Genomic DNA, 13,064 nt, shown 5'->3' with positions numbered 1-13,064 from the left:
ATTTCCATTATTGCTATAATTTAGGATAATTGCTGGGTGGATTTTTTCAGCCACCCATCGGAGATGCAGCAAATAAGCAGGCTGCTCTCTGTACATGCACCCCAGCTCACTATTTGAGCACGGGAACTGGCTCCAGGGTCCTTGGGAAGTTTGTTTACTGGCAAGAAAGGAAGTTGGATATTGGGAGTTTCCCCAGGAAACCAACCCCTTCTGCGACTCTCCAGATAAAGCTGCCAACCAGCGTCCCTTGTTTCTGCCCCCTCAGCCCTGTGATCACAGACTGAGAAGGTGCAGTAGAATTCTGCCCTTGGGGCGCCGGAAGCTATCAGCAAGTCCAGGTGAAAACATATACATTTCTTTTCCTTCAGATGCCAGGCACAGAGGTGTAGCATGAGTGACACAAAGCCAGTTCTCTTCCCAGCTCTGACAGGGGAATGTGATCTGATCTAGTGGTTAGAGCAGTGGACCCGGACTCAGAAATCCTGGGTTCCATTCTCTGCTTTGGAATGGAGTTTGATCAATTAGAGCAGCAGGGAATGGGAGTCAGGATTCCTGGGTTCCTTCCCTAGTTCCGCAACTGAAAGACCTTGAGCATGTCACTGTCCCTTCTCCGTGCCTGAGTTTCCCCATCCGTAACACAGGATTATTCATGCTTTCCTACCTTACATGGGTGCTGGGAGCATTCATTAACGTTCATACAGTGCTCTAAGATCCCTGAACGAAAGGGGATATGTGAGCACTATTGTTACTGTTATCAGCCTGCTCTCTGCATTGAGATTTTGCTCTGTTACATCAGTGTAAATCCAAAGGAACTCCACTGACCTCACTCCAGTTTATACAGGTGAACTGAGAGCAGACTTTGTCCCTGGTGAGAACATGTGCCTATGCGGGGCTCTCTACGAGCTGCATTGCCATGGGTGTGGGGCGGCTGCATTTCCCCTGAATGAGCAGCGCTGCTAGGAGGTCGGGAAGCAGGCCTTAAATAAGGGGGGGTGGGAGGAAAGGAAGGGGTGTGAGTCTAGACTGGCTGATCCCTTTAATCCAATTCTGGATGCTAGGAGATGGGGTGACCTCAGCACTGACAAGCCCAGGGACTAAGCCCAACGTCTGGGACTCTGGGACTGGATGGCGCAGCCTTCTTTGGAGAGAAATCCACAAGAGCAGGGAGGGGAGAGAGGGAGCCTGGTGGAAAAGTGACAGCTGTGAGTGGGCAAACCCTCCGTCCCAGCCCCCTATCTCAGTGTCAGGGTGGAAGGGATTTCCTATGCATTCTCTGTCTCCTCTTACATTTCCAGGCTATGTCCGGAATGGAAAGCAGAGAGGCCAGAGGGGCTGGGAAGGGCCGTGTTGGGCTGGGGACAGGGACAGGACTGGGATCTGTGTCACAGCTGAGCAGGGATGGACAAAAAGCTGTAATGGGAGGGCTGGATCCACCAAAAAGGTGCGATCCCCTGCAACCATTGCTGCATCCCTTCATGCACACCCAGATCCTGCCTCAGCATCATCAGTCTTCCTCCAGAACCCGCACAGAGACCCCTGAGCCCAGTCTCTCTCCCTCCCTTCACCCGCTCTCATGGGTGTAGAGCTGGTTGAAAATCTCCTGATGGAACATATTGCCATTTTGTTTAAATCAAAGGTTTCGGCTGGAATGCGTCAATTTTGACTTAATTTCATTGCCTGGGGTGGGGGAATCAAAATGAAACATTTTGACATTTTCATTTTGAAATGGGTTTTCATTGAGGAGTTTATATTAGATTATTAAAAAAACCTAAACGTCAAAATCCAACCAAAACAGCTCAATTGACGCAAAACAATTGGGGCGGGGGGGGATTTCGTTTTGTGGGAAATTTTGAAATGTCCTTCCGTTTCAGAACAATTTCCCCTCCCCACGAAAATGTTGGCATTTCTTGCAGAATGGAAATCCCAGTTTCTAACTCTGCAAAAAGAAAAGGAGTACTTGTGGCACCTTAGAGACTAACCAATTTGCAGTATACATCCGATGAAGTGAGCTGTAGCTCACGAAAGCTTATGCTCAAATAAATTGGTTAGTCTCTAAGGTGCCACAAGTCCTCCTTTTCTTTTTGCGAATACAGACTAACACGGCTGGTACTCTGTAACTCTGCAAAGGCGACTTGACCTTCGCCTTCCATCCCCCTTTCCCGTTCCCCCAGACCGATAGCCTAACAAGTCACATTCACGGCTGGTATAAACGGGTGTAGCTCCATGGAGTTTGGCCCATGGATTTTTTTTCTCCCACTGACCCAATGCAGAACCGGGCTCCCACTCCAACCACCGTGCCAGGATCCAAGTGCCATAAGCACCCTTATTCGGTTGTGACCAGGACCACGCAGGGCTGGCTGAGCAGGGGATGCCAGGTGAGCCACACTTCAAGGTGGACTTTCATCTGGAAACGGGGTCCAAAATCAAACCTTGGTGAGAGAGACCTGGGCCCAAGGTTCCTCCCCACTCCTTTCGGAATTGAATCTGGGTCACCACGCCCTCTCCCTGTGGAGACTCCCGCCCCATGTTACACACTGGGGCCTCGCGATGGTGTTTTCCACTGGAACAGGGACCGCGTCAACATGTTTGCATGGCTGGCAGTGAAAAAACAAGTCATCATGTGACCCCCAGCTGGGCCCCACCCTAGCCAGGGGTGCGGGAAATATACAGTTTCCTTTGTCTCCTACAGAGAGAGAAGCCTCTTAAAGGGATAGGGCAGAGACTGCAGGGCCACTTCCCGCCCCCAGCCTGGCCTCCTGGTAAAGAAGAGAGCTGCTTTCAGCGGCCCTTTGGGAACCCAGGTTCATTCCCAGGGGCAAATGGGGCTCGGGGAGAGGCAAGGCATGTGCCCAGTGCCACTCCAAGGGCTTTATCTGGGTGCCACCAGCCATCGCTGGCGCTGCAGTAAACAGGAAAGGCAGGCAGATGAAAATAGCTTGCAGGCAGGAAGTCATGTTATCCTGTCCCAGATCCCCCTCCCCTGCTCTGCCTCTTACCCCTCTTCCTCGCCTTGCGTGGCAGCTGCCGCTGCTCAGCTCCAGGGCCAAAAGGAAAGGCTGGAGCAAAGCAGTTGCAGGGCCACCGTGGGGAGGTTGGTCCCGGATCCCCCCAGGGCGCTGCAGGCCCTGGCTTTCTGCTCTCCCACTCTGGGTAACTCCACCACCTCCCAGCATGCCGCTGCCCGATCCATAGGGGACCCCTTCGTCTGGGGAATCACCCCCGTGTATAGCCTTTTCCTCTTGGGAGCTCCCCGCCCCCACATAGCCAAGCATCTTTGGAGGCAGGTGTCCAATCAGTGCCACGGACTTGCCAGTGGGAGGGGGAGCACTCTCACCCCCCTTCCCTTCCCTTCGCCCATTGCCACTCTCAACGGCAGGTGCTGCCTGACCCTGCCTGCTGCTTTTCTAGCCTATTTGCTCTCTGCTCCCTCCCCCCTTCTCCTCTTCACAGCCGCCCCAGACACTGCTCTGCCCCCCCCCCCCCACTCTGCTGGGACCAGCCTGCCTTTGTCCCTTCCACCCCAGAGGTGGCTTCATCCACTGAGGAGTGACAAGGTCTCTGGAGATCAGATGAGCAATTAGAAGTTTTGGCTCACGCTGGCTGGGGGCTAGATTATGCCCCCCCCCATAATCTATGGAGGCGAAATGACAGGAACGATTGCTAGCAGAACCATTGCTAGCAGAACTGGCTAGGGAGAGCAGCTGAGGGGCATTCCCAGGATATTAAAGATCACACATCCCAGGGCCCCTGGCTATGCTCCACTGCTGGGGCACAGTTCCTCCCGCCCAATCCCCCCGGCAGAGCTTGAATCACATGACATGCCTGAGCGCAGCGGGTTCAATGGAGTGGGGGTCATTCACCCCAGGCAGGGATGAGACTCCATTGATTTCAGTGGGGCTGGGCTCATTGACATCAGCTGAGAAGCTGGGAGTTCTCTGTGCGGGATGAGTCCAGGATACCTTCCTAGTTAGCACTATGCAGTGTGGGTTTGTTGAGCCAACCATGAGCCCCAGAAGGTAGGTCAGCATCACCCCCGTTTTGCTGCAAGTGCTTCTGATTCTCCTTGCCCCAGCTTTCTGGCCAGTTCAGTGGAATTGCTCCTGGTTTACGCTGACGTCTGTGAGAGGAGAATCAGGCCCGGTGGGGTTGTTTCATGTTCCCACCAGTGTGAGGGAGCAGAGAAGTCTGCTCTGAGAACATCTGACAGCCCCTTTGCACAGGGCTACATAATGACACAAAGTGCAGAGGAGAATGGAAGCTGCTGGCTCCCAGCCTGCATTTCTAGAACACCACCTCTCTCGGCGTGGGGTGGAGACCAGTATTTTGTCCCTAGCTCGGTGTGATCAGTTTGTAACTTTTGCCAAGTGCTTTGGGATCTCCCAAGTCTGGAACAGGGATACTATTACATAGCACTTGGATAACCCTTTCCATTTCCAGTCTGTTAAGGTCATTAATCCTCCAACATGCCTGGGAAGTAGGTAAGTGAGTAATATTACTGAGGAAACTAAGGCACAGAGCAGGAGAATGGCATGTTCAGGGGCTCAGTGTCAGAGCCAGGATTAGAATGCCAGAGCTCCTGCTTCCCGGCAGTCCCCTGCACAGATCCACTCTCTGACACCACTGGCATGCCTGTGTGGGATTGCCCAGGCTCGAGGGGGAGAGGCAGGCTGCCTGGCACTGAGGAGGCGAGATCTCATTGGGATTATTTCTGTGACGTTATCCCCTGTGAGCACAGGGACTCCCAGAGGGTTTGATGCCCATGCACTGCAAACAGCCTGTCCTCTCCCACCCTGCAGAATCTTCTTCCTCAATCCCCAGCACTCTGGAGGGTGAATCAAGCTCAAGCATCTGGGAAGGGGGTCGAGCGTTTCCAGCACGCCAGCCACAGGCAGCCATGACCCGTGTGTGTGATTCATAGCTGGGTGACTGGCACAGGGAGCAGCAGAGCACAAGACCACTGCTGACATCGGATCCAGGAGGCCAGAGCATGGCATAGATCAGCCCCAATGCATGCACAAGGCCACCAAATCCATGGGCCAGTTTCTATGGGATGGGTAAGAGCTGGCTGCAGGGGTCCTGTTGCCAAAGGCAAATCAGCCAGTGTCCCCTCTGCCAGCCCCCCGTGCAAACAAGGCGACGCCCTGATTTTCAAAGCCTTCTCTGATTTTGAGGGCCTGTTCTATAGGGCACATTCTCAGTCCTGGGCCTTATTGTCTGAGGGGCTTAGCGCCAACTAGGTCACTGGGTGCTGCCAGGGCCCAGCACCTCTGGGAAATCTGTCCCAGGGTGGCTCAAAATCAGGCCCCCCAAAATGGAAGCATCCAGAAATCAGAGGCTGTGGCTGAAAATCCGAGGTTCCTGGCTATTTCTCTGCCCTAGGCTGCCTTCTGCTGGCCTGCCTGGACACAAGGGTTCCTTTCAGAGCCGGGGAGCTCCTTGGGGCCTTCCGTTCTACCCCACCTTACCCTGCCCCATTCGTTACCAGACACGATGGAAACCCCTGTCCAGGCCTTTACATTCCACAAGTCCCCTTGGGAGCAGGAGGGCCCTGGTGGTCATGGGCACTTACCGTCTCTGAGGACCACGTCTCTCAGCTTCTCCAAACCCTCGGCAAACCGGGCCACGTCAGCCAGGAGCTGCGAGATGTCCTCCACATCAATGAAAGTCCCCTCCCCGCTGTCGATGGGGCTGTAAGAGACAGGGGTCTTCTGTCCCTTGGCGATGCCCCGGGTGCCCGCAGGGGACAGAGGGAAGCCAGCAGCACTGGCATGCCGGCTCAGGCTGGTGGGGCGTTTGAGCGTGCCCACTGTGCTGGGGCTACTGCTGAGCTTGGAGCTGGACATGGACAGGTCCACCAGGCTGGAACTCGGCGCTTCCAGGCAGTCCTTCCGGGGCAGCTCCTGAGGGGACAAGAACATGCGTGAGCATGTAATGGGCAAGAGGGAAGGGGCTTCCAACCCTCCCAGAGCCAGTGGGGAGGAACCAGCCCCACAGGGGTTGCCAAGGCTGTCCTCACACTTATGAACCTTCATCTTAATTAGGGGAGGGAGTGCAAGGGTGAGAGCAGGGGACAGGGAGTCAGGACTTTTGGGTTCTAGCTCCACTCTAGAAGAGGAGTGGGGTCTAGTGGGTAAGGCAAGCGGGAGGGCTGGGCAACAGGACTCCTGGGTTCTATCCCTAGCCCTGAGATTGGACTATGGGTAGTTGTTACAGAAGGGCACTGGGAGTCAGGACTTCCTAGCTCTGCTGCTGACTATTTTTGTGACCTCGAGTAAGTCACTTAAAAAAAAATCTCTCTGTGCCTCAGTTTCCCCATTTAGGAACTTTTTACAAGGATGCGATGAGATTTAATGAGTTAATGGGCCAGATTCTGATTCCAGGAACCCTGGTGTAACTCCTGCACTGAAACCGGAGGGGTTACTCTGCATTTTCACCAGGGTAAATGAGATCATGGTCTTATCATCAATTAACGGCTACAGAGTTTGCATTTCGTAACAAGAAAAGGCTTAAGGAATTGAAGGAACATTTCCTCCAGCAATGGAGGGACAGTCTCCGACGATGAAGACAGTGAGTGACTCAGCTGGGGAGAGGAAAATGACTGAATTGCGAATAAAAGTTGGCAGGTTTAAATGATTCACCTCTCAGAACTATAAGAGCTGCATTCTTTGCCCTGTGTGTGGAACTCCTGCTGACACCAGTAAGAATTCAGGTCGACAGTGGGGGTAGACCCCCTCTGAGACCACAAAATGACTGAACAAAGATGAATTACAATTTCGATACAACAAAATGATTGCAGAATTCTTGGAACAAGACAGTCTTGATCCCACCAGCACTAATACAGGGCTACTCAGACCTCAGGGGTTCAGGAGCCAAACCAGCGATCAACGTTACCCGAAAGAGCCACAGGAGTGTGAATTCAGTGTTCCGTTGTCTATCGTACTATTCCTATTTAGACAGTATGGCCGGGGAAATATTTATAGATATTATTCTCACAGACAGTAAGTTAACTTAATTGGTTAATAACGTCATCAAAGCATCCTGATTGGTTAATAACTTAGATTGATTAATAATTAAATCTCGCTGTGTTTTAATATTGCTTGCTGCGCGGAGCTTCAGGAGACATGTTCAAGAGCCACATGCAGCTCCTAAGCCATGCTCTTAGTATCACTGGCTTAACAAGTTGGGAAAGCCCTACTAGAGCACAGCTCCCAGCTGCTTCTGGTCCAGCCCTCCCAGCAGGAGGTGCTGTAGGAAGCATTTGTAGAAACACTGGCTATAATTTAGGGATGCTCACAGGTCACTGTCTGTCCCAGCATCTCCCTTCTGGAAGGGCTGCCCAGACTGGGATGAGGTTCCAAAGAGTTCTCGATTTATAGAGTGCCACTAGGCCAGACCCTGAGGTACTGATCCACTTGCGTCCTTGATCCACTGCTCTGTACCACACAGCGACAGCCAGGCACTGAGCTTTATAAGCTCAGCCCCTGCACCACGGGAAACACCCACAGGAACTCAAGAAGCAAAGTCCCACAGGGGTGAAAATACAATATGGCCTTCACAGTCTCAGTTGCCTAAGACCTTCCCCCAAAGCTTTCAACACGTAACCAGCCCTTGCTGCTGGACCTTTCACAAGCATCAGTCATCAACTCAGAAACCACAGACTTTTCTCTCTGATCACTGAGCTGGGTTCTTCCATGTCCCTGCTGGCTGCCTGGCTTATATCAAAAGGAGGACTTGTGGCACCTTAGAGATTAACCAATTTATTTGAGCATAAGTTTTCGTGAGCTACAGCTCACTTCATCGGATGCATACTGTGGAAAATACAGAAGATGTTTTTATACACACAGACCATGAAAAAACATCTTCTGTATTTTCCACAGTATGCATCCGATGAAGTGAGCTGTAGCTCACGAAAACTTATGCTCAAATAAATTGGTTAGTCTCTAAGGTGCCACAAGTCCTCCTTTTCTTTTTGCGAATACAGACTAACACGGCTGCTACTCTGAAACCTGGCTTATATCAGTTACTGGTCATCTCTCCTCCACTGTCTCTTCTGGTGTCTCTCTCTGCACCGGGGCCCCTTTTGCCATGTGGAATTACAGTGTTGAGCACCCTATACCACGTTATATTATACTGGGTTGTCAACCCACCTGGTAGAGGACAATAGGTCATTGTATGTCACACGGGGTTCCATTGGACGCCCAGTGCCAACGTCGACATAGAGCAGGTTATTCTGTTCATGGATTTGGAGTACTTTCCCCCACCTTGGCTTTGGGTCTGGCCTAGGGACCGGAGTATGTGACACTGTATTGTAATCATGCACAAATGCCGTTAAAGAGTATGGCTGGGGCAAACTGGCCAAAGCCAGGAGATAATGGAGAAGCCGAGAGTTCAGACTATGTTCTCCAACTCCCGGGCACAACTGGGTGTGCAAGAGGACAGACATTGCCTCCAGGCTAGAGTGTTCCCTGTAGGTGATTTGCCGTGATCTCACACTGTGATGAAGACACCATGCTGGGATGTAACGCGATGTGGCATTGTTGTGACACAGTGTCACCACGTGATGGTTCAACATCCTGATCCCCACGGGAGCTTTTCCATTCCCACCTCAAGGAAGATTTGTTGGCTTCCCACAGGGGATTTCAGATCAAATGCAGGACAAGTCAGTTCTAATGTGTGTAGGTGCTGGAGGAAGAGCTTGTGATGGGCCAGAGACAACTTTGAGTTCTTCCCATGCAGTCCCATTGACTTCCAGGGAGTCTAGTACGTGTAAATGGAGAATTTAGCTTGATATGTTTCCCTTACATCTTTTATCTGGCATTTCCTATTCTACAGGTTTTGCATATGAAATACCCCGTCAGTGTGTCTGTACTGGAAAGACACCTGGTCTTTCACAGCCAGTGACAGGAGAAGGCTGTAATAAACATAGAAGTCATAGGAGGGCATTGCTGTGGACCGGAGACCCATGAGCCATTCCCTGCCAACCGTGTCTGGTTTGTGGGTAGAGTTGCATCAGAAACCATGGCTGATAACAGAAACAGTTTCAATTACAGAAAGGAAAGGACCAGCCAGCCTAGCTGAGCAGCCAACAACGGCGGATGTCTTCTCTCTGGCCAAAGGCGCATTATTTAGCACAACACAAAAGGAAAGCAGGAGTTACCTAGGAGAGCCCCATGAGACCACTATATGATCAAGGACCTTCTAGAGCCAACCATAAGGGACAGCATGGCTCAGGGACTTGGTGGCGTCTTCCACCTCTAAGCCAGTGATTCAGATCCATGCCACTTTCAGTAGTTCCTATCAGACGGCTGTTCGGCAGCCTGTGCGTGAAATGGGTCAGGTGGGTCTCAGCAAGCGTGACAAAACCCACCCCAGCTGGTAGCGACTGGGCCTCGTGGTGGCAGCGTCAGCCGCGAGCCCAGGAACTGGATGAGCCTGCGGGCTGCCCTCTCCTCTCCCCTAGAGATGGTCCCTCCAGGGCAGGGCTGTGGGGAAGCTTCTGCTGCCTTTGCTCTGGCTGCTCGGTGGATAAATAGGGCCCTTCTCTCTCAAACCCTGGCACCGACCTTTGCACGAGGCTCAATTAGAGATAAAAAATGAGAAATGAACCCCCAGGAGGCTGGCGGTGACTGTGAGTTCCAAGATCCCAGAAGGATAAAGGACAGGCAAACTGAGCCAAGAGGAATCTCCAGACCCCTGCGAACCCCTATCCAGGAGCGAGACATGATAACACCAGGCAGTCCCCTCTGGCGTTACAAGCTACTGGCTCCATGGGCTCTCAACTCTGTTGCTTTGGCAACTGCAGGGTGATATGTTCCCCGTCTGGTGGCAGCTTTATTATGCCTCACAGGCTTGGCTAGGAGGCCGGAGGGGTTCTAGTTGAAATCATGGGGCTGGATTCCACCTGTTTCCCTGTTGCCCCCTGGGTGGAGTTGCAAGGACAGAAGCAGAAGGCAGAATTTGACCCTGGGTTCCCACCTACCTTCAGCCACACCTTTGGTCTGTAGGAGAGGGAGTCCAGGGCATGCTCATGTGAGCCGTGTTTCTTTGCCATTCTCCTGAGCTCAACAGAGTACGGGCTGTAGCTGTTCTTCCCAGTTGTGTGTTTGCTCAGCATCCTCTGATCTTACACACAAGGGGCCTATGGGCTGGACCCATCCACAAACCCCCAAGAACTGGCCCAGAAAGAAGGATGGGGAAGAAGGAGCAAACAGAGCCACTGCCTTTGAAGAAGCTGCTGGACAGTTTTCGACGGCTTTGGGACCCACCCCATTCCTTCTTCAGAGAATCTGTATTTTAAATTGAGTCTCTTTCTAAGGAGGGGCTGAGGTGGGTCAGGGTGTGTGTCTCAACCACAGTTGTTTCCAAAGCCGCAGGAAGATGAAGCTGGGAGCTTCCCTTTTTGCCTGCTTTGGAACCCCGTGTAGCTTGTTTAAAAAACATCCACACGCTCCTGTCCGTCCCCCTTTGCTCCCTCCTTCCAGAGCTGACCCCAGATAGCCTCCCCCAAACTCTGATTTTTGTTCTCTGTAGCATAAATAAAGATGAGCTCCTGTCTTCCTCCTTCTCCGGCTTTGATCTCATTCCCTCATTGATCTCTTGCTGCAAAGTTGCCTTCAATAGACGTGAATGCCAAATCCTCTCTCCTATTAATAATCATTTCCCTCGCTTTGTTCCCCAACGCTGCTGCTGCTGCTGCTTAATTTCTTTCATCCCCCACCCCCCTTAATCATATCTTCTCTCCTTTTCAAAGCCAGCTTCCATACAGATAAACTATTGCCTAAGGTATCTTCCCCCCCCCACCCCTCCTCCCACCACTGCCCTAAAAGTTGGTAATTTTCAGAGCCACCCACCCTCCCATTGCATCTAGCCTTTCACATTTGCATTGAGCAGAGGGAAAGAGGATGCAGCGTTACTTACAGATGGGGTTTGCGGTATGGGGCTTCCTGCCCTGGTCTTCTTAGATATGGAGGGAGTTTTCATTAACTCGCGTTTCTTCCTTGAAAACATCTTTCCCAAAGGTAGAGCGAGATCTTTCTTGCGTCCCACCCCAGGCGATCCCCAGTCTCTTCGCTCCCCGCTGGGGTTCAATTTCTCTTTCTCTCTGTTTCCATCTACCACAGCTTGATCTCTGGCCTGGCGTAGATGCCCCTGTGTAGCTGCAGCCTGCCCAGCTCAGGCTCAGCTCCCTTAGCAGTTCAACCACATTAACTCCCCGCTTAACTGTCAGGGCTGAGGCATGTGATACTGACTTATTTCCTGATTGGCGTGGCAGGCTAACCTGCAGACACTTCACAGGGCAAAGCAAATGTGCAGAGAGAGAGACAAGAGCAGCTTGATTCCTCTTTTCTTGTTTTGTTTTTAGAGGTTTGACTTTTGTTTTTTTTAAGTGGGGAGGGGAAAAATGGGTTGTGATCACTGTTTCTAGGGGGGCCGGATTTCTCTCTTTGAGATGAGTTTTCCCCTGGGGGTTTAATTAGCCCCGTTTTCCAGATAGGAACTGAAGCCAGGAGAGATTAGAGGGGAAATTTCCAAAGACACCAAGGAGAATTACGCCCCAGCTCCTGCTCAGTTTCAGTGGGAGTCAGACACCAAATCACCCTTTGTGCTTTTGAACATCCCCCTATTTATTATACTTACCTGGCCCCTAGTGCCAGAGCACCTTACAAGCTTTATTTGTATAATGTATTTATTCCCCCCCACCGCCCGATTTCACAGATGGGAACTCAGGCCCAGAGAGATGAAGTGACTTGTCCAAGGTCACAGAGGACATCAGTGGCAGAGGAGGGAATCAAACCTTGGGGCAGGGACTGTCTTTTTGTTCTGTGCTTGTACAGCACCTAGAACAGGGGGGTCCTGGTTCACAACTACGGCTCCTAGGTGCTACAGTAACACAAACCAATATTAATCACCCCCCTGCAGCCCAGCCCAGTGCCTCAACCACAATACCACCACCACCCCCGCCCCTCTCGTTTCCTAGAAGCAACATGGTTTATGGTGCCCAAAACATTAGATTATCTTACAAAATCTTTGTCTAACTGCACCTGCTGAGTGGCTGAGCAAGGGCCTCACTTTGTGAGCAGGTCCTGAGAGGTCCTGCCTGGCCACCCTGCGCATGCCGACAGGTACAACTCCATTGCCGCACTGTGCCATTAAAGCCAACAGTTCAGCGATATGAAAAGAGGGATTAGAGACATTGGTACGGGAAATCTAGGGTTACAATAGTAAATGTTAGAAATAACCGAGAGGGGGATATAAACCCTCATGCTTCATGGCATAAGGAAATTCTGACTGTGGTCACTCAGCAGATAAGTCCCCGGGCAGGTTATCCTGCAGCAGCAGGGTTCTTGCACCTTCCTCTAAAGCATCTTGGTACTTGCCACTATCAGAGGTAGGAGGCAGAGCCAACCTAGTCTGACAGTTTCCTGGGTCCATTCTTGCTGACTGCAATGCGGAGAGAGGGCAAGCCACACCTTGCAAGATCGGGCCCAATTAACCCATTCTGTGGCCCCTGGAGGGGAGACAGATAATTAAGGATTAGAGCCAGTGTGGGGAGAACCAGACTTGTAGAGCAAGAGAGAGCGAAGACCTAGGAGAGAGGTAGCTGGGGATTTCTGCTCTCTGGGAAAGGAACCGCAGAGGGGCCTACAGGAAGGAGCTTGTGCCCTGGGACAGTCCTGAAAGGTGAGGCAGCTGGGGACAAGGCCACTCCTAAAGCAGGCTTGGGAGAGGAAATTGCAGGGAAGAAGCCCTGAGAGTCAGGGAAGAAGACCTTGGCAGATCATTTGAGAGCGATGAAGTGTCTGTGGAGGATTGAGCCTGGAAGAGTTAGAGTTTGGACGTTGTTCCCCCAGAAGGCGTGGGACTTTTCGTGTGACCCGGCTGGAGAGCCAGGTCACTGCACAGACCGCCAGAGGAGGAGGGAGAGGCAGAGGGGCTGCAACACTGGGTCTTGCAAGAAGGAGGTGCTCTGGATAGTGAGGCTATAGGGTGACTACTGGGAAAGGAAGGATCAGCTGGTATGCATGCATGTTTCATGTTGCTAGCTCTGTCCCTGCCCCGATGAG

General features: G+C 52.0%; 1 protein-coding gene across 3 annotated transcripts in view; it reads right to left on the bottom strand.

Annotated features, from left to right (window-relative positions):
• ARHGAP45 (Rho GTPase activating protein 45) overlaps positions 1-11,327 on the bottom strand; it is a 46,000-nt gene extending 34,673 nt beyond the window's left edge. For 2 of the 3 annotated variants that reach the window (XM_073324316.2, XM_073324319.1), the window contains exons 1-2: positions 9,980-10,790; positions 5,570-5,900 (exon numbers count right to left, since the gene is read on the bottom strand). In XM_073324316.2, coding sequence (XP_073180417.1) covers positions 5,570-5,900; positions 9,980-10,114 — 466 coding nt within the window. In that variant the 5' untranslated portion in view covers positions 10,115-10,790. Of the gene's footprint in view, positions 1-5,569; positions 5,901-9,979; positions 10,791-10,917 lie in introns of those variants that run through there. The other variant, XM_073324317.2, reaches the window with a different exon arrangement.
• Between the last annotated feature and the right edge of the window lie 1,737 nt (positions 11,328-13,064).

Source organism: Lepidochelys kempii, chromosome 25 (assembly GCF_965140285.1).
Source record: "Lepidochelys kempii isolate rLepKem1 chromosome 25, rLepKem1.hap1, whole genome shotgun sequence".
Taxonomy (NCBI): Eukaryota; Metazoa; Chordata; order Testudines; family Cheloniidae; genus Lepidochelys; species Lepidochelys kempii.
The sequence above is the reverse complement of the archived record's forward strand: the minus strand, read 5'-3'. Positions and strand labels throughout refer to the sequence as shown.